General features: G+C 47.4%; 3 protein-coding genes across 3 annotated transcripts in view; 1 reads left to right on the top strand and 2 right to left on the bottom strand.

Moving 5' to 3' along the window:
- Positions 1-2421, bottom strand: part of JPH2 (junctophilin 2) — a 31598-nt gene extending 29177 nt beyond the window's left edge. Inside the window, exon 1 of the mRNA XM_005491349.4 lies at positions 1657-2421. Within this exon, the coding sequence (XP_005491406.2) occupies positions 1657-2035 (379 nt within the window). The 5' untranslated portion in view covers positions 2036-2421. The remainder of the gene's footprint in view (positions 1-1656) is intronic.
- A 3192-nt stretch (positions 2422-5613) lies between these two features.
- OSER1 (oxidative stress responsive serine rich 1) lies at positions 5614-9210 on the bottom strand. Its single transcript, XM_026796004.2, has 3 exons — positions 9092-9210; positions 7171-7284; positions 5614-6423 (listed from the first exon to the last, which is right to left on the bottom strand). Exons 1-3 carry the CDS (start codon positions 9169-9171, stop codon positions 5736-5738), a joined length of 882 nt encoding a protein of 293 aa, XP_026651805.2. The 5' UTR covers positions 9172-9210; the 3' UTR covers positions 5614-5735.
- LOC102060884 (oxidative stress-responsive serine-rich protein 1) lies at positions 9175-16557 on the top strand. Its single transcript, XM_074553851.1, has 5 exons — positions 9175-9208; positions 11450-11611; positions 12452-12572; positions 14223-14333; positions 14947-16557. The coding sequence occupies exons 1-5, from the start codon at positions 9190-9192 to the stop codon at positions 15620-15622; spliced, it is 1089 nt and encodes a 362-aa protein (XP_074409952.1). The 5' UTR covers positions 9175-9189; the 3' UTR covers positions 15623-16557.
- Positions 16558-20817: the final 4260 nt, after the last annotated feature.

The raw sequence follows: 20817 nt of genomic DNA, 5'->3' as shown, positions 1-20817 counted from the left end.
GCTCAGTGCTTTGGCCGGGCACATCTCCATGGATCAGGGCTGAAGTGGCACCAGGGGCCAAGCAGCTGGCACGTTCTTGGGTGAGGGACAACACCCTGGGGAGCACTGTGCTGACAGAAGCAGGATATTCTATATCCCTGCAGGAGAGAGCACTGGCTCATCTCTCCCAATCCTCTGTCCCATATCTAACCAAACCCCTATGTCAAGTCTTACCCCTCAAAATTCTCCCCCAGAACATTAACTGGAATTCCAGTAGCCCTTCACCCTTAGAAGGATTTGCATTTTAGGAAGCAGCAAGGAAACAAATTCACAGGAGACCTTGACATCTCCAGAATGAAATTCCCAATGGCAGCTGCTGCTGACAGTTACCTGATTGCTGCTTTTTATTCATCAGAACACACCTCCCATGTCACCTACTCCTCTTATGGCCTCACATGAAGGTTCTGTGCACACAATCTGCACCCATTAAACCATTCCATGGCCACAGGAGAGAGAGAAAGGGGAAAAAATTTAAGGAGCTGGAGGGATGTGTCAGTTTGTGTCTGTACCTACAACATCCAAGGGCACAAGGAAAATGGGTCAACTTCAAGAGTGTATTCTCAATCTTAAAGTTAGCCACAAGCCCAGACAACTCATTGAGAAATATTTATGAAAAACATAGCTCTGAAGGCCAGTCTTGAATTAGTCCATTTTTCTAATATCTATAAATGTGATGCTTTTCATTCTGAGGATTCATATTAATTTTGCTTTATAAACAAACTCCAGTGCCTGTCTTAGATAAATATAGATGCAATTTTGATCCATATTTTGAAGGGTATTTCTTTCAAATCACCCTCTCTATTTAGCTATCCTAAATGTGGCAGCCCGGAACATTACAGTGCTGAAGAGCTACTAAATTACTTGCACAGAAATTCTTGCAATGTTTCTAACCCCAGAATTGCCACTAATGCAAGAACACAATTAGACTGAGCATTTACAGAGCACAACAAATATCTGACTACACAGTGCAGTTGTATAGTAGTGGAGGTTGAAACCTTCCAAATAACCAAAGGGATTTTGGGGAATATGTGTGGCTACATATTCTAAACAGTTTAGACAGATTCAATCCAAACTCTTTGGCAAAGCAGATGCGCAGGCAGCCCATCAGAGGCATGCAGGCAGTGTTGATGCACAGGGAAGGCGTGCTGGGATGCTGTGGGTGGCTCATATCCGACAGGAGAACATTCACAACTCGCTGCTGTGCTGCACCAGCTGGGGATTTCTGGGCTGGTTCAGCCAGAAGCTGCAATAACCATTCCCTGTGGAACCAGGAGTCAAAGACTACACACAATCAAGTTGGTTGGTGTTAACTGCAGAAACAGAGGCTTAAGGGGCAGCTTGGGGAAAAGCTCCTGCTGCTCCTCCCTCACTTCCACAGTGAGCTGCGCGTTCTGTGCCCACTGGGAAAATCAGGGCATGCACACATGGATGAGATGGCATCAGCCCAAGCTCCCCTGTTGACTGAAGCACCCCAATGGCTCATTGTAGAACACTGTGCCTGTCTAGCGGGAACAGGAGCAGGTCAGCCCTTCGGCAGAGCCAACATGCAGCCTCTGTTGTCCCAGTCCGGCTGTGACACTGTTCATCCCCCTCCCGTTCCCTCTGGAGCACCCTTACCTCCGTCAGCGTAGGTCTCGGTGCCGTAGCCATCCTGCAGGCCATTGTTCCATGTACCCTCGTACTTGGCTCCACTGCTCATGCTCTGCCTGGCGCCGTACCGTCCCTTAAAGCCATGGGTCCACTCTCCTCTGTAAACCCACCGTCCTTTGGTCTCGATTCCCAGCCCGTGCCTCTTGCCTTGGGACCAGTAGCCTTCGTAGGTGTTGCCGCTGGGCCACGTGTAGATGCCCACCACCTCGAAGCCGTAGTTCCAGGAGCCCGAGTACTCGCCCTGGCCCTTGGGGCCGGTGCAGATGCCGTGCCCGTGGGCTTTGCCCCCCTCCCAGCCCCCGCAATAGGCGCCTCCATCATCGAAATCAAACCTGCCGCCGCTCATGGTGCCCTGCGGTGCCCCTCAGCCGGGCAGCGTTCCCAGGGGCAGCGCTCCGGGGCTCCCGCATCCCCGGAGGGAACGGGCTGGGCGCCGACAGCGGCCGCTCCTGCCTCGCCTGGCCCGGCCGAGGGGCTGGGGCACGGCAGGAGAGAGAAATTGGACGAGAGGGAGGGGAGAAGGGCGGGCCGAGCCCCAGTCCTCCCGGAGGGGCAGCGGCTCCGCGCCGGTACCTGCCCCGCGGGCACGGGCATGGGCCGCCCGGGGAGCCGCCCCGCCTAGAGGCAGGGATGGGGGTCCCGATCCCCGCGGCCGAGAAGGGATGGGGGTCCCGAGCCCGCCGCTCTCCCCCGCCCGGCCGCCGCCCGCCCCGTCCCGTCCCGCTCTCCTCCCCCGGCGGGAGAAAGGTCAGCGCTGCCCTAACAAGGCCATCGGATCCCAGGAGCTGCTCCCAAAAATAACCCCCCTGGAGCCCGGCCCCCGCCTCGGGGCCCTTTTATGAAGGAGGGGAGAGACACATCCCACCCCCCCGCCGTCCCCCGCCCCGGGCAGAGATCCAGGCGGAGAAGAGGCTGGGAAAGTAAATGTCTGCTTAAAATAGAGCCTGGGAAGGGGCCGCCGCTCCCCCGGGCCGGCAGCCGCGGTCCCGCTCCGCTGGAGCCCCGCGGGATGCGGGGACGGAGCGCCCGGGGCCGGGACACTCACACCGGGTGTACCTGGGCAGAGGTGGAACAGAGAGCACAGCCGTCACCGAGTGCAGCCAACAGCTCGCTCAGCCCCTCTGCTACTCCCAAAGTGACCTTCCAGAGCTGCTTTAGGGCACTGAAAGACGTTCAGCAGTCATTTAACCCTCTCTCCCAAACAACAAAATCCCCAAATTTCCTTTGGTTAAACAGCCAGCAGCATAATTCAGTCTGTGTGTGGAAAAGATGGTAGCTGCAGACACAGGGAGTAGTGACAGGACACCTGGCGCGTAATAATGTCATCCAATACAGATGGCAGAGGACAAGAACTGAAAGACCAGCTAACAGGCTAATCCAAGCCCTCTCTTCTTCCAGCACACCCATCCCACTCCTAAAAAGACACTGTCCCAGAAAAACCTCAGAGAGATCACCATCCCTTACTGACCACCAAGCTGGGAAGCTGCAGGAGCTGTGGGGTGTTATCAGCCCTTTCAGGGGAGATCCCAAAATCCCACCAAAGCTGCCACAGACAGTGCTGAGTTCAGACTCAGTTTTTCCACTTTCAATCTCCACATTGGCATTTCTAGGAAGAAAAGGCACAGAGGAAGCACACAATATGTAGCTGCAAGAGAAAGTGTGTATGGACAGCACATAAACACAGAACACCTGCAGGCACAGGTGAGAAGGACCAAGTTAGAAAGTTAATTCAAAGGGCTTCACTTTTATTCAGCCACAGGAAGGAATGAGCTCTTTGGTAACAGATTCCAACATGACTCAAAAGTGCCGCTTGGCAGAACCAGCCCTCTAAAGTCTTCTTTAAAAAAAGGTCAGATTTTGAAATTGGCTCAAGTTAAATTTTTTTGTTGTTTTAAACTAAGTTTTTAGACTGCTTAGGCAAGTTTTCAAGGTTCTTGCTACATGATTAAAGGCCATAAATTCACATTTTCTCAAAGCAAAACCAGAAGGTTTTGCTTTATGGTTTCTGTGAAGACCAAAACATCTGAAAACAACTTGTGGTAACAGAAGAGAAAGCGTTAAGGCAGCGGTTGCAGCAACTCATGGGCTTCTATTCCACGGTGTTCCAGCACTCACAAGCCCAAAGATGTCGTAACTGTCCCAAGAGGATGCCAAGTTCAGGACTATGTAATTATTTACTTAGCAACTTTTCCTAATTGCACAGCACAGTTGTGAACTGATTGCACACTTTGTTTAAACATTAATAACTTATGCAGATTTTGCCATTTAAAGAGCTTTTGTTGACCACCAACACTCACACAAACTTCAGAAAGCACTGACAGTCTGTGTGCACAAAGGCACCACACAGAAATAAGAGGCACCAAGGAAATAAGAGCTGCTCTTATTTCTTCGTTTTGACAGAAAAATTCCCATTTTCCCTGAAGACTGAGCCTACTGCAGCAGCCAGCCCCAGCCTGGGGCTGACCTCTAGTGGCACTGCTCATCCCTTCTCAGCCAGCACCAGCTCACATTTTTCTACTATTTTTACATCTCCTGGATTTCAATCCACTTTAACACAGTACTGAGCAGTGGACAGTGCAATCCTAAACTCTGCAGCACAGGTCTGTGGTCACTAATGAATGAAGGGCTAAAAGCAGTGCACTCTTGAAAGGCACTTTCAGCCCCACGATGGTGCTGTGGTTGGAATTTGCATTTGAGAGCAGTTAAGAATAATTATTTGAGAAATAAAGTCATTCTGCACTTTGTAGCCCAGTTTTGTAGACAACAGTCACCAAAAAATTGCCTTGACTTCAGAACACAGGTGGCAGAAATGCAGCTACTGCAGAGCACAGAAGGAGATGTGGGACACAGGTACATTCTGCATGGTGCAGGTGACACTTCAGAACTGGCAAAACAGGTAAACTTACATGGCCACTTGTTCTGAGACACCAGGTGCTGCCACAGAAACTGCAAAAAAACCCCAAGAGAAACACCAAATGATTTTGCAGGAAAATGTTTGTCTCCATTCCTTCTCCACATCTTACGCCTCAGAAAGCTGAGGTACCACAAACAGTAAAGACAAACCAAACAATTTTTCTCACCCTCAACAAATTATGTTATTTGATGGGATGCTCCTTTGCTGGACACTCATAAAAGAGACACTGTGCTGATGCACACTATGTATGGAGAGATGCTTGCTTCTGAAGCCATAAATTCCAGGAGAATGCAAAGCTGGACAGGGCAGCTAAAGTGATGATGATTTAGCAGGACTGGAGAGGAGAGAGTGCTCAAGATGCCCCTAAAACTGACAACTGTTCACTCCAGTCAATGGGTTTTAATGCCTGAAGGAAGGGTAAAATTTGGTCCTATAGAGCAGGCTAAAAAAACCCCAAAAGTGACAGACAGTGTATGAATTAAGACCACTGACATGAGCAAATTCTGGTTTGCTCACCATAATAAATGCAGTGAGTAGAGCCCTTGCCCTCACTTTTCCTTTGGTTAACCACAGCAGCAACTTCCCTGAAGAATGCAGGATGTTTTTCTTGCACACAAATCTCTAAGGCCTGTTGGAAATGCAGTGAAAGGTTTGCTTTCCACTTTTTCAGTAACCTAGGGGAGGGTATGAGATGGTCACACTCCTTATGAAATAAAATCAGAGGCACAAGCATCCAAAACCACAAGCCTGACTCTTACAGCCTGAGGTCAAAGTGATTTCAAAGGAGCTCAATGACACCAGGTGTCTCACAAGAAGAGCTCTAATCACCAAGCAATCTAGGGACTCCTCTCCAACAAAGAAAAAGAGGATTCTGGAAACAAAGCAGAATTAAGTGTTGGGTCTCTTAAGTATGGGTAGGTATGCTCTAACTTCATTTACCACATTATCTATTCCAAGCTTAAATTATAACGCTGAAACTAAACTGTCCAGCTTAAATAATCAACATCAGCTGAGATGCAAAGAAGTGTTTTTATTGCAAGCACAGTGAGCAGGGAGTGGGTTGCATATTCACATGATGTGCCTGAGGGCAGATTTGAACCAGCCACCCTTCTGGTTTTAGTGCTCCTTGCTGTCAGGTGTACATCATTTCTGCCATGTGAGACATTTTCTTTGGAATATACAAGTAATACTCCATGTACCCCGAAAGATCTTCAATTGTCACATCATCCACAAAGGCCCTGGCTTGCTCAGAGCAAGAGCGTGGAGAACTTGAGGGAGTTCTTGCTGGCAAAGGCTGGGAGTGATCCTCACACACTGTTCTATCAGGTGCCAGAGGGAGGGTGTTCTGCAAGCCAGAGAATTTGTACACTTCCATATCTTGCCACAGTTTGCACTGACAGGCTTTATCTGCACATGCACACAGCTCACTCGTGTTCAGCTTGCACATAGACTGGAAGTCAGAAAGCTCTGTAGTCTTTAGGCTTGTTTTGGATGCTGGAGAAGCTGCAGCTGGAGAGTTCTCCTGTGTGTTCTCTGATGTCAACCGTGCAGCAGAAACTCCCAAAGGCTCCTCAGCTCCCTTGTGGCCAACGTCCGGAGTGACGCTGCAGTGTTCATGTGCACAGGCTTCCTTTGGGACTGGCACCCCAAACCCACTGCTGTCCTCCTGGCCATCAGCCTGGCTCTTCTGCACCAGCTGGCTGCATGTGGAATGGGATTTTGTGCTGCAATGGATAAACTTGGGAGGGTGAAGAATTGGAGACTTGGAACGCCGGCGGCGCTGGGTTCTCACAACTCCTCTCGAGGGCTTCTTCACAGACCTGCCAGGGAAAGGCACAAAGGGAATGAAGATTCACCAAAATAATTACTGTTGGGTTTTAAGTAACACTGGGCAAAATTTCTCCTGCATTTATATTGCATGCACAAGCTTTAGGTTTGGAGTGTTTGCTCAGGATAGTCTGCTGTCTTGAAATTTGACTCAGTTCTAGACAAGCAGTTGTATGCAATATAAAAGAATACCATGGAAATGCATCTCAGAGAAGGGGCTTTAAAGGCCAGAAAATGCGTAAAGCATGTGAGACATGACAAAAGAATCACTAAAAGAAGGACAAAGCACAAGAAAAGAGCACGAAACTAATGAATCAAGGGCAAAGGATGGTTTTGTTTCAGATGAGCATGAAGCTCTGCAGAGATACTCTAGAAACCAATTCTTTATTTTAATCTAGTTCCAAAGACACAATGACAGCTTCTGCAGTGTCAAACAATGATTAAAAGAGAGGCATTCATGATTGTCTGATTCAAAACCAGCAGCTCACATTTGCATTGAGAAATGTCTACAATGTTTAGCCACCTACAGGTGACCAGCATTTCCTTTCACTTCACATAATTGTGAAGAAAAGCAATCATATATGAAGACAAAAAGCTGCTGTGAGTATTTTATAAAGTTCTCTGGTAAAGACAACTCAGGTCTCTTGTTTAGAGGGGCACCAACTAGAAACTGTCTATTTAATATTCCTTTTCAATGAAGTATCATTGGAAATAGTCTGATAATGCCAAGCTTCTCTTACCCATGCCAGGTTTCCTTAGAAGCACACACATTCTTAGGTTTGGTTTCATCTGCCACTGTTCTAACTATTGCTCTGGGACTTGTCCCATCACCCACAGAGAGAGAAGTGGCACATCTGTGAGAGACAGAACAAAGAGTTAACAGCCTACACTGGTTAGCGTTATGAATATGAAAATAAACCCTTGTCCGTCTTCTTTCCCAGAAAATACTGCTCCAAATCATCTAGAATACATCTCCAAAGACCTGCCCACAAAGACCCAAATCAGAAGGACGAGTGTTGAAGGATGAGTGTTGACATGCTCCCATCTCCAAGGTTTGTGTAACAGACCCTCTGACCAAGAGATGCCGTTCACCACTGCAGAGCCAGCCCCACACACTGTGTGTCAGTGACAAACACACACAATGGCCAAATTTCAGCTTCCCAGGAGAGGGGAAGGCAGAAACACCAGCACTGAAGAAACACGTCTCTTTTTCCACAGACAAATAAGCCATTCTTTCCTAAAAATAAATGTTCTTTGGACATAAATAGACTTTGTTTAGCTGAAGAACACTTAAGCCTCTGTCTAACATAGCCTGTCAACATAAGCTACAACTCTTCATACTCCTGCAAGTTGAATCATTTGAGCCACAGAGTTGTGTCAGACCTTCAGCTTCTATTCAAGGCAGGGGCCTTAGTAGATGTACTAAATTTTCTGGTGCTATGAATTCATTCCACACTCCCATTTTGAAGAGCTCACAATAATCCCAGAATAATTCTTTCAAGTTGTGATTTCACATATTACACTGGACGGCCCAAGAAAATTATTTTCCAAATCCTATGCTAAATCAGTTTGTAAACAGGACAGATTCCCTGAAAAGTGAAAATGGGTCCCCACACACTGGTCTAGGATGGGGTTAAGAGAATCCAAACTATTAATCAAACTAATTTCCATTTAAAGGACAATGAATACAGAACAAAAGATCAAAAGGCACCAGTAAAAACTCCAAAGTAATCAAATATGCCCAGCTGGAGGATGGTACTAGAGATATTGAAGAAATGAGAGGTAACTCATTACTAATGAGTTTAATTACTTAAAAGATAACTTTAGAAGCCCATCTACTCACAATCTCAGCTCTGTGCTAATTCCAGTTACCATGTTGATGCTGCCTTACCTGCCCTTCCTTTCAGTGACAGCCTAATTGCATCACTGACAACAGCTTATGAGATCCCAGATTCTACAGGTAATATGCAATGGTGCACATTTGTCAGCAGAAAAAAACATTATATGGAAGATCTTCCTTTATTTAATTTCAGGTAAAAATTATCATTCCAAACAGAAGACACGTGGTGCTTGTGTTCTGCACCTGGGACAGTGAAGGTAAGTGCCATGTGTCAGATCTCCACAAACCAAGACAACACAAAAAGCATTCTTTCCCATTTAGTGATTCTGGTTATTAATAGAAATTTTGTGACAGCAATGAAAATAGTTTGTGTGGGAATCATGCACTGAATCTAATGCTCTCCCTTACTGACATGGAAAGAAAGTTTCTCTCCTGGGAAAAGATGTGATTTTATTCTCATGACAGGCCTTCAGAACCATGGTAATATCCTAACTTCAACAGCAGAGTTCTAGTCCTATGGACTGGTAACCTTTGGCAGCCAGATTCATGCCAAAATTCATTTCAAGCACATTGCGAGCTGATCCTGATTGTGAGTTTTCTTTCAAACCTGCTGCAAGCTGACAGCAATCAAACAATTTACAATTCCTTAAGAAGTGCAGTCTGCAGGTAGTGAATTTATTTCAGTCTGTTTAACTACAATGAAAGCTTTCTGTGCCTAACCTTTTGCAATTACCTCATTCCCTCAAATTTCACAGCAAGGGTGTTCCCTTTGAGTCCATTTGTAAGATGTTATGTCTGTCCCTTCCTGTGTTGTTACTCACCCAGCTGTGTCAACCCTCAGCTTTTTGAATGCTGTCTGCAGGCTTTCCTCTTCTCCATCCTTAGCTTCTGATTTCATCATTGGGATGGCCAGGAGGTGATGGAATTACCATGTACTGCTACAATCAGAAAAAAGACACATGAAAATAAGGGCCAAATCCTTGTTAAAAACATTAGTTGCCCAGCAGCACCATAATATGTGAAAATAAACTCAAAATAGCACACTGAGCACACAAAGCTGAGGTCATTCTAGTAGAACATTTCTGAAAGCTGACTCAGAACAAGCTTTATGGTACCCAAGAATGAAATGAACGGGCTCTTGTACAACTGCAGGTGAATTAACAATTCAAAGTCAAAATTTAGTGCCAACAGCATCTTGCACATATATTACAGCCCAGCCAGACTATTCCATTTGTCTTACAGTGCTACCAGAATAACTGTAGAAGAGGTGAAAGTGAGAAAGAACAACATCATTAGAAACAATCAACCTTCTACAACTCTTCTTCCCAAATTTGGGACTCAGTGTTACATATACACTTTAAAAAAACCCAAATCAAGAGATTTTTTTTAAAAAAACAAGATAAGTTTTAAGCCAAACAAAACTTTTTGACCTTATGCCTAGATCCCAGCAACAGTTACACAGCCCTATCAGAACATGGTATTATGGTTACAAATAATTGTTAAAATTTACTGGTATCAGCTTGTGAACAAGTACAAATGCAAACAAATACAAAAAGCAATTTGAAAGCCTTGTTTTAAATAAATACATTAAAAAAAGGCTGGTGGTTTGTTTTTTTTTTTATATCCAACCTGGCCATCATTTAATCTAGCTACAAAGGACCTCAAATCTTTTTAAATTTGATGCTCTTTGGGTTTGCTGGAGGTCAGGCCCCGTGGTGTACCCCAGGGTCAGGACTGTCCAGTCTTGTTTAATATCTTCATTAATGACCTGGGTGATGTGGCAGGGTCCCCTCACCACGTCTGCTGATGCCACCAAACTGGGATGAACGGCTGAAACACCAGTGGGACCTCAACGGAACCTCATGAACTTCAGCACAAGGTTTTTTTGTAGCAAGGAAAAGAACTCTCTCTTCACTGAGATCTTTTCTGTTAGAAGCTCTGCAGCTCAGTTACTCATGCAGAGGGATGGGGAGATCTCCGCTCCCTCTCACTGCAGCTGGAGGGGCAGCTCTCCCTCCCTCCCCACTGCTGCTCTGGCTGCTCACTGTGCTGTGATTCCACCTGGATTGCACACAGCTATTATGACACACTCACACACACGAGGATAATGCAGCACAACAATTTCAAGGCACATGGTGTCCAATGAGTCAGACAGGGAGTAAACAGGAGAGGAAGAAGCCTAAACACCGACAACATGACGCTCATCTGAGCAAGTTACTATTTCTTATTTTCTCTTAGCCAAATATTACTGCTATGGTGAAACAGATGGTCTGCACTTCACTTTTATTCCTTGGCCCCCAAGTCATCCTCAGATGATTCTTTGAAATTTTAAAAAAAACAGGCTATATAAGTTTGGGGGTTTTTAACAGCAAACTCCTGTATTACATAGCCTTAGCAGAAAGATGAGAGTTTTAAAATCACTGTACATTACTCATAATAGAGTACCACTTTTTAGACTATTTTATAGTGCTGCCCTTCATCACCAACACGGCAAACCCTCAAAACAATGCGGAATTTATTTAAATAGAAGTCTCACTGGAAGATAACAATGTATAAGCTTAAGTATTTCAAATGCACCAGCCAACGAGCACACACATAAAAAAAAAATCAATTACTCTGAAAACCAGTCAAAAGTTTACTGTATCAAAAACCACACTGAAACTTACTGTTTTTACCTCCCAAGCAAACACGCACCGTTCCTTTTCCATTTTATTTTCGGCTGTTTCCCAGTACCACCGCACCACCAGCCCACCGAGCGCAGTGACAAAGCTCGGGCACCTCCATCCCCGCGGGCAGGGACGGTCACACCCCGGGCCGCGGGACAGCAACTCGTGGATGTTTAATTTTATTTTCTGTTTTTTCATTCTGTATTTTGAACCGCCCGAAGCTCCCTACCCAGCCCTTCCCGCCCGCACTCCGGGCAGCCCCAGCAGCCCCCGCCGCTACCCCCGGGCCGTGACTCAGCACCGCCCCGCGCCCGCCGGGACTGCCCCGGCGCCCTCCGCCCTCACCAGGGGACCGGCGGCGGCGGGAACCGCGCGGGAAGGTCCCGCCGCGGGGACCGGACGGCGCTCACCGGTCTCGGGGGGAAGCAAGGGGGACCCGCGCAGGGGAGCGGGATGAGGAGCGGAGGGGATGAGGAGGAGGAGGATGGAGGCAGGGACGGGAGCGGCACTCACCGCGCTCCGCGGGCCGGACCCGCCGCCTCCCACCGCCCCCCGGAACCGCCGCCGCTCGCGCACGCGCACCCGGCGGGGCGGGCGGGCCCGGGCGCGCCCCCGCGGGCGGTGACGTCACGTCCTGTTGTGCTGCGCGCCGCGGGCAGGCGGCGGTGGGTGAGGGTGAGTGGCGGCCCCGGCCCCGGCACTCCGGGAGGGGAGCGGAGCGGAGCCGAGGGGCTGCCGTGGGCCTTCCGGCGGGGCGGAGAGGGCAGGTCCCGGGGCAGGGGGCGGAGCGGGGCCGGCGCTGGGCGGCTGGGGAGGCTCCGGCGGGCACGGGCAGCGCGGGCCTGGCTCGGGCCTGGCGCCCGTCCCGGCCCTGCGCCCGGGCCAGCGGGGCTGTCACACCGGGCAGTGCCCGCCGGCCCCGCGCTGCTGGCCGTGAGGAAAGGCTCGGGAGGGATCTCAGCTGGGTGTGAGATGCCTGAAGGGTGGGCACGGAGGGGACAGCCAGGCTTTGCTCGGTGTGCCTGCGGACCCGACCGGGCACCATGGGCACACACTGAAACGCTGTCTGAGCCAAGGGAACGCTTTGCTCTGAGGAGGCTGAGCACACGCTGTCCAGGGAGTCTCTGGAGTCTTCCTCCTTGGGGTTATTCAGAGGCTACCTGGACATGGTCCTGGGAAACCAGCGTGGGGTTTCTCTTGCATGAGCAAGAGAATGGGACTTCCAGGGATCCCTGCCCACCTGAACCATCCTGTGACTCCTGAAACCTTTCTGAAGCTTTGCTGCGGGTGCCATGCTCACAGCTCAGAGTTACACAGGTTGCCAGGATCTGTATTCACCCATTGGTAAAAAGACATTTTGATATTTGTGACATAGGGTTCACCGTGAAAAGCCCAGGGTGGGTCTGGTCAGTAACACTGCCCGCAGAAGAATGGGCACCCGTTACGGTGTCAGTCAGTTTTGTACAGAGTATCTGTGTTCAAACCTTTTATCAAATCCCAATGTCTGTGTTTCAGTTTATTCTATATGGCACGGTTGGTTACCCACTGAGAGCACATCAATGGACTTGGAAGCTAAAGATGAAGAGGAGGAGAGTCTACAAACAGCATTCAAAAAGCTGAGAGTGGATGCAGCAGGGTAAGTGAGCAACAAAAAAGGCAATGTCATTTGTCAGGTTTTTATTACATATTTGTATTTTTTTTCTATTATTTTACATTTCAAAAAGAAAAAGTCATTTTGGTGAAAGGTTCTTTGCTCTCTCTGAACTGCATCCCTTCAGATGAAATACAGTCATCATAACTGTCTAATATACAAAGGAATACTTTATTACAGAGTAATTTTGACTAATATCCAACTGAAATCACACAGTGACTGCATGGAAGCATGAAAAGACTCACCAAAAGCAGTGAACCCACTTTTAACTGTCATAGCTGTGGTCACCTGGTGTGACACAGAATTTGTTTGTCTGTCCCTGTAAACACTGGTGTTTGCAGCCACATTATAAACCTTTAGTTAGTGCAGAGAATTTTGCTTGGAAGGTGTCTGGAAAGCAGAACCAACACCTCAGAGTGTGCTGGGGAGCCCAGTGTCACTGGGAAGGGCCAGGCCAAATATGAGCTCTGAGCATTTCTGATTTCAGGGGGATTTTGTGGAGTCTGCAAACATTTTTACTATAAAAATTTACTCAGTAAGATACTGGGTGTGCTGGTAATATGTAGTGTAAGAGCTGATAAAATTATGCAGTCTAACACTGAGACTGTTCACTTGAAGTCTTTTGGGAATTTACAAACACAAGAGGAAGTTTTGTGTTGACAGTGTTACCTTGTGAATTCATCCCCACAGCCATCAGCACTATGAATTCAGGATTTCCTCTGCATGTGGGAATATATTTTGCTTTGCTACTCGCTCCCTCTTCTTTGGGATGTCTTCTGAGCAATGTGGAAAAAAATAGCTGTTCTCTATCAAGGAACTGTGGTTATTAATCATAACATTTTTGATGTAGTACCTCTGGCAGACTGTGTGGGCTTCTGGTTGATTCCTGATGATATCTTAGGCATAAAAAGATCTTGTTTTGCAGGCATGTGTTGTGAACAGCTCAAATCTTGTGACTAATCTGTTAAGATCAACTTTGGGCAGAGTATTTGGGCTCTTTGCTGAATTTCAGCCTCGTTTCTTACAATTTCCTGTGTTCACATCACACGTGCAGCCATCATAACTATAAATACAAATTCATTTGTATTTATAGTTTGAGGCATTTATGCTGAGGCATTTATGTTTGTCATCCAGACCTCTAGGGTCAGATGCTTTTGTCATTCCATGCTTATCTCAAAAATTTAATAAGAACTAAATAAATCAGGAATCTGTCCTTGCCTGTTGTACCTCCTCCACTTCTCCACTGACTCCCCCTCAGCCTGCTGCTCCAGGTGCCTGGCTTTGCTTTCAGAGGAGTAGGAGACTGTCTTTAATGACTATTGTCTGACAGGAACGTTTGGAACCTGAGTTTACATTCCTTTAATGTGTCATTTTAGTACAAATAGGGCATGACATCAACCTCTGGGCATTTTGGCTGCCTTTCATTTCATCTCACCTATCTTTAGCCACTTGACCAGGCCAGTATAGTAAGAGGGGTTGTATAAATCTCTCTAAGGCTCTGTTTCTACCCACTGACTACAGAGGGAGCAGATTTGATGGGCTTAGCTGAGCATCCAGAGCACAGGGGCTGGCTGTGGGCCTCTGGAGCTGTGTGTTCAGGCATTTGTGTGATGTGGCATTTCCCTTTTCACCCAGATGTATCGCAGCTCTGTCCGTGGGCGACGGGACCATTCTCAGAACTGTGACAAGAGCAGCCATGGATGGAGCCAAGCAGCAGCCTGTCAGCTCCAAGGAAGCATGGCATGGGTAAAACATGACACATTGAACAGTTACAGGCTGCTTTCACTGCCACTTGTTGTTAATTAGTTGCTTCAAGATATCTTTCCTTTCTATCACAAAATGTTTCCATAACTGATATGTTGTTCTTTGATCTCATCAAAGTCTTTAAAAACAATATTGCTTCTTCTCTTAGAGAGGGTTCCCAAAACTTTCTTTTCTGTTGATATCATCAGTAATACTTTTCTTCAAGTCTTAAACCTTTGCAACCCCCTCTCACCTCACTCTTGGGTTCTTTTGTTGCTTTTGAAGTACCTGGATATTCAGTGTGACTCTGCCAGCAGCTCCAGCTGACCCAGGTTCTGCACTACAGTTGAGTTTGGGATGACAGAGTATCATCTGCTTAAGGCAGAAGACTTGGGGGAAGCACCTTGAGTAAGGGTTCCTTGTGTGTATCTTCCCTTTGGGGGAACCCGAATTTCTTCCGAGTCCTCCACAGTTTGTGTCAGAGATTGTAAGTGTCCAATCATGTGGTATTTCTGAGCAGAAAAATAACCTTGTAAAATGTTTTTAATGACATTTTCGAGCTTACTGGGCTGTAGATTGTGGAGTTACCCACTTGCTCCCCTGTTGAACCCTGCAGGTGTGTGAGAAAGCCCTCCCGAGGATCGGCCAGGCTCCCGCGGCGCCGGCGCTCCAAGTCTCCGGTCCTGCACCCTCCCAAGTTCACCTATTGCAACATGAAAGCCAACAGCCAGCTGAAACACAAAGCCCAGGCAGACACCTCGAAGGGTGTCATCAGCTCCGATGTTTTTGCCTCAGCAGAACATGGTACGAAGGACGGGCAGGATTTGCACCTCGAGGCCAGTAACGACAGAACTGAACCGTTGGAAGCTTTCACCGCCGAAGAGCCTTTGCAGCTGCTGGGGGAGAATTGCCCTGCTCTCTCCTCATCCTTTGAGAACAGCTTGCAAACCTCAGATTTCCAGTCCTTATCCATGCTCAGCAAGGGCAGGCAGTGCCCCTGCAGGGACAGGAAGTGCCAGTGCCAGCAGTGGCGCGCCATGGAGGTGTACTCCTTCTCAGGGCTGCGCAGCGTCCTGTCCGAGTGCGAGAAGGCTGTCCTGGGAGTCCATGCCCACTCCCTCCAGAACAGATCTCCCTCTGCGACAGCCTCAGCAAGCTCTCCCAGGTCTTGTTCTGAGCAAGCTCGAGCCTTTGTGGATGATGTGACTATTGAAGATCTTTCGGGATACATGGAGTACTACTTATATATTCCCAAGAAAATGTCTCACATGGCAGAGATGATGTATACTTGACTGTAAGCAATAGAGAATCCTGAAGCAGAGTTGGATACAATGGTTGGGCTAATTGCCTTGTCAGTGCCATGTTTTCACTGTTGTGTGTTTGATTAAATGTTTCTTTGCCTCATACAGTTTAGTTTTCTAATAAAATGAAAAATTAAATATAGTTTCTGAGCTTAGTTCTAAAAAGAATGCACTAAAGTCTCTGAATACCTTAACAAAAGCACTCTAGATCAAATGAGCTCTGTTTGGTTTTTGGTTTGTGCTGTGGATATTGAAGCTCTGTATGCTGTTTTCACTATGTTTTGGAAAAAACCAAACAAAACCAAAAAAACTTCTATTTTTTTTCTGATATTTTGATGTGTTTGGAATGTTCATTCTTAATGTATCTCCATGCTTAGAGAAAAGTTTCACAGCTACAGCTCCATCTTTTTTATCCTGCTCTAGAGAGAAGGATGAGAAGGCATTCAGCATTTTGGATAGGATGAATCTCCTTTCCTTGAACACTGGCTGGCTCCGTTTTTAGTTGGATCAAGTTGTGAATGCTTCTTCCTTACAATTTTTTTGGGAGGTCCAGAGCGTGTGTACTTGGACCCTTAATCGAACTCGCTCACTCTTAAGCAGTTCTATTTTTCTGCAGATAAGTGAAGCTCTTAGAAGTAAAAATATATTTTGTTATTTGTGCTTTACAGATGGAATAATTTAGGGGGGAGTGGAGCATGCTACCAGTTTTTTGAGCTGTGCAGTCTCAGAAGTGGAGAGGGTGGAACCATCTATACAGGATGTTTCTGAGCACATCTGATACACAGTGGTGTGGAAAGGGGATGAGCAAGATGTGTGTATCATCCTGGCTTTGTGCTGTAGAGCTATGACATTCCTGCTGGTTGAAAATAACTGCAATAAAAAATTCTGTTGCCGAGACTTGCATTAATAAATGTTTGTCAAACCCAGCAACTTAAAGTCTGACTAATTTGGCACATATTCCTCTTCCCTCAATACCTTTTTAGTTAAAAAAAACCTAACAAAACTCTGGTTTCAGTGTCAGCTGTACCTGCTCAGCAACCATGTCTGAGTAAAGTACTGTAATTTTTACTTACATGCTGAAAAATGAGTGGTCAGCAAGCCAAGGAGTCACAAGCAGTTGTGTAAAAATAGATGAAGAGCAGATGTGGACAGTTGGCCTTGTATTCTGTGCTGGAGAAGGCTCAGACATTCCAGATGATAATCACTGTAGATTTTCTTCTCACCATCCCAAAAATTTACAAGTCCAGGAAGCTGAGATTTAAAATCCAAATAAATCAAAAATCAAGAATACAACTAAAATTCATTTTGCTCTGAAGTTTCATGCATATATTTAGCATGCAGTATTTGCTCTTACTCAAATTAAATGTAACTGATTTCTACATTTCCTCCTGTCACCTCCCCCTTCCATCTCTATCCTGCAATACCCACACACACTCTGGGTTTTCTCCACTTTCCCTTCTTTCTCCCTACAGAAAATCTGGTGTCATATGTATTTTGCTTGTAAACATAATATTTAGTACCAGCTATCTTTGCTGCTGCTATTTTTTGGAGGGTGTTTCTGCTTCAGCAGAGGGTATCTGCTCCTATTTTTATTCCTGTTTTGGTTCTGTGCCCTCTTTAACACCATGGGAATTGTTGCTAGACAGAAGGTTGTTTCCCTGCCTCATGGTGAGCCCTGATCCACAGTCCATGTGTGTGAAGCTGAGGCGCAGCTCTTCCACAGGCACAAAAATGGTTATTTAAGCCTGATATTGGTTGTCCCCACTCCTTTCTGCATCTGGAGCTTAATGAAGGGGCACAGCAAGGCCCTGCTGTAGAAATGTGGAGTTACAGCCTGGTCAAGGTCACCTTGGGGCAGTTTCTGCTGTGCTGCTCTGGAATAAAGTGTGCAGAACCCTGGGAAGTGCCTGGGCTGCTGTTACATAAACCCAGTAAGGATGGACAGCGTTGGAGGGCACGTTTTCAGCTGGGGAGCAGGACAATGTGCCACACACCTGCTCTTCCTTCCAAGAGGAGGAATTGGGGAAATCATGGAGGTTAAAAAAGTCCAAGATATAACCTGAAACTGAGGGATGAGAAATGAATTTAAGTTGCCAGAGCACCAGGTGGGAGGGAGCAGCCTGAGAGCGGGTTCTGAGGGCACACGGTGTCCTGTGGGGGACTGGAGGAGCTGCTAGTGAAGGAGGAAGGAAAAGCGGCAAAAAGACAGTAACTCATTTTGTTTCCCTCCTGAACCCCTGGTTTTGCCAGTGTTTAAGCACATCTAGTGCTGCCTGTGGCAGAGCAAGGACAGATATTTTGGTTCTTGACTGCAATTGTAAGGTTTACAGCAAATGTACTGGAACACTGCTGGTGACATTTGCACTGTGCAGACCAACCCCTGGGGGTGGATGATGGGCCCTAAGAGAGGCCCAAACTTATTGTTTCCATCAAAACCTTCTCAGTTGAGCTCGTCCATGTCACTCTGATAACGCAGTGACTTATTTTTGCTGCCTGCCTGAAACCTCAGGATTTATTGGAAAACTGCATCTTCTCTGGGAATGCCTGCACAGCACCTTTAGCTTGATTGATGAGTAGAGATGCCCTGGTACAAACAGTGCTGAATGCAGCCCTATTGCTCCCAGCTGCTGCTCTACCTGCCCCAACAAGCCTGGGGGATCCTTACTGTGTGTGGATGCTCTAGGATCTGTTCCCAGTCAATCTAGAGAATATGTCTGAAATATTCTGAGAAAGCACCAGTGTCGCAGACATCTTTTATAAAAAAATCCTTTCCTTAGGATTTTTCCTCCTGAGAAGCTGAAAAGCCTCAAGAACAAAATGTAAACAATGATTATCTGCTGCTGTGGAATGCAACAGGTGCATCTGTGATTGGCCCATGTTGGATGTTTCTAATTAATGGCCAATCACAGCCCAGCTGGCTCGGACACAGAGCCCGAGCCACAAGCTTTTGTTATCATTCTTTCTTATTCTATTCTTAGCCAGCCTTCTGATGAAACCTTTTCTTCTATTCTTTTAGTATAGTTTTAATATAATGTATATAATAAAATAATAAATCAAGCCTTCTGAAACATGGAGTCAGATCCTCGTCTCTTCCCCAATCTGAAAACCTCTGTGAACACCATCACACACCAGTGGACTTGCAGTGCTCCCAGGACTTTCCTGGTACCTGATCCCAACTCTCTGCTTCCTATCTCAGCAGACCCAGCTGGGTGTTTTCCATAGCACAAGTCCTTGTCCCTCTGCTATCAGGACTAGTTAAACTGAAGCAGGAAGCAGAAGGACACCCTAGATCAATGACATTTCTTTCCTGCCTTACAGAAGCCAAATCGAATCCAAGCTGAGCTTTACATTGGCAGACACTGAATCAGGCCACTGGGGGGAAAAAAATCAATGGAGCCGTTTCTGGAGCCTGTTTTCCACCCTCTCTTTCTAAAACAGGGAGGGCTCTTCTGTGCCTGCAAAGTCCCGTGACCGACTCCATCCTCCTGTTCTCTCATCTCTGTAATCTTTGCATCAGCTCTGAAATTCTTCCCATGGATTCAGAATTCCCAAAATGCCAGCAGCCACAATCTGCTCCTGCGGCACCTTCTGCCAGGGCTGTGCACAGATCCCGTGGGGCAGCCCCACACCGGCCCCTCTGGCACTCAGGGAGGCTCTGTTGGATGCTGGCGATGATCTCAAGGTCACACAAGGTCAGGGGGGCTGGCACCCGTCGTGCCCTTCAAGCCGCGCTCGGTTTAGCAAGCCAAACCCCAGCTGAATGAACAGTCCCCTAGAGAGGCTCCGTGTGCCTGCAGGACCCGGAGGGATGCAGTAAATAAACCCTGTCGTGTTTTGCTCCCCACGGCGCAGCACGAATCCATCACAAGCTGTACCACTAGATGGGGCCGTCTGGACAGCGATCCAGGGAGAGCAGCTGCTGCCTGGCCAACCCATCCCTGCCTTTCCTGCCCCACCGTGTCCCCCTTCTGTGCAAGGAGCCCCCAAAAACCCCTGCAGCGAGGGGAGGCTGTGGAGCAGGGGCAGGGTGGTGCTACATGGGGGGCCAGCTCTTCAAAGCTCAGTTTTCCCTCGTTTTTGCAGCCCCAAGGAGAGGCCAAACAAGAGCCTGTCCCTGTGGTGACTCTGAGGGCAGTTCAGGGACTTGGGAGAGAGGTTGTTATTGGGGGCTGTTGCCTATGGGGAGACAGGGAGGAGCCAGGGCAGAGCACAGCACTTCCCAGCCTCACCCCTCTCATCCCCTTCTGCACACCCTGAGGAGCAGAACATCACAACAAGCAAACTATTCATTTCATCCCCCAGTCCCTAGAAAACTGATCCTTGTTCTGTATTCATGCAGCTGGGCACCAGTTTGGCCCTGCTCCCTCCCCATGCTCTTGGGTGAAGCGTGCCTCAGTTTCCCCACTCAAACCAGCTCTTCCAAACCTTCTTGTCTCCATCCTCACCAGCCCCAGTGGTTCACATGAGAGCCCTCATCACACAGCCCTGAGTCATAGGCTGGCTCCCTGTGCCTGCAGGGCCTGTCCCCATCCTCACCAGAACCTGTCCCTACAACACCCCTGACTGGACTGGCTTTATCCGCTGGCACTGGCAAAATCTCCAAGGGTGGAAAAATATCACCATGCTCCCAGATTGCTGCAGATGAGGCATAACAAAGCCAAGTGTCATAAAGCACAAGTCCAGATGTCCAGGTCACTGCATCCAGCTGCCTACACACCTGTGCCTGCAAACCTCTGTGTGATGCTCACAGGGCTTGGAGAGCAGCAGCAGCTCTGAGTGTCCTGGCTGTTTGGAATTGTGGAATTCTGGAAAGTGATCCCCAGCTGTGCCCACTTTGTCCAGTTTGGGATCTGGCACACACCAAAGGCTCCTGGGCTTTTTGTATGGGCTACATAACACCCAATAGGCAGCAATTAATTTGTGCTCTCCAAAGATAATTGAATATCTTTAAAGAGCCATTCTTTGTGTGAAGATTGAAAGGCAGACACCTTCTAGGCATTTCAAAGGCAGTGTCCATCACTGTGACTATTCTTTACACATCCGCCATATCTAAAACACTCAAAAAAAAAAAAATCCTAATCTCTACTGAAAAATGTTCTTAGGCAGCCGCAGGGATTGGAGCTGCCCTGTGCCTACATACCTGTGCCTGCAAACCTCCGTGTGATGCTCACAGGGCTTGGAGAGCA

This window comes from Zonotrichia albicollis, chromosome 17 (assembly GCF_047830755.1).
Source record: "Zonotrichia albicollis isolate bZonAlb1 chromosome 17, bZonAlb1.hap1, whole genome shotgun sequence".
In the NCBI taxonomy this organism is placed as follows: Eukaryota; Metazoa; Chordata; class Aves; order Passeriformes; family Passerellidae; genus Zonotrichia; species Zonotrichia albicollis.
Note: the sequence above shows the minus strand (reverse complement) of the source record. Positions and strands in the feature narration are given on the sequence as shown.

What these genes read in the sequence shown, in the direction of transcription:
- OSER1 (XM_026796004.2), bottom strand. Translation starts at nt 9,171, where the DNA reads ATGATGAAATCAGAAGCTAAGGATGGAGAAGAGGAAAGCCTGCAGACA. An exon ending in CTGAGGGTTGACACAGCTGG is followed by an intron (nt 7,285 to 9,091) that starts GTGAGTAACAAC and finishes TGTCTCTCACAG; the next exon opens with ATGTGCCACTTCTCTCTCTG. An exon ending in TCTAAGGAAACCTGGCATGG is followed by an intron (nt 6,424 to 7,170) that starts GTAAGAGAAGCT and finishes TTTCCCTGGCAG; the next exon opens with GTCTGTGAAGAAGCCCTCGA.
- LOC102060884 (XM_074553851.1), top strand. An exon ending in CTGAGAGTGGATGCAGCAGG is followed by an intron (nt 12,573 to 14,222) that starts GTAAGTGAGCAA and finishes CTTTTCACCCAG; the next exon opens with ATGTATCGCAGCTCTGTCCG. An exon ending in TCCAAGGAAGCATGGCATGG is followed by an intron (nt 14,334 to 14,946) that starts GTAAAACATGAC and finishes TGAACCCTGCAG; the next exon opens with GTGTGTGAGAAAGCCCTCCC.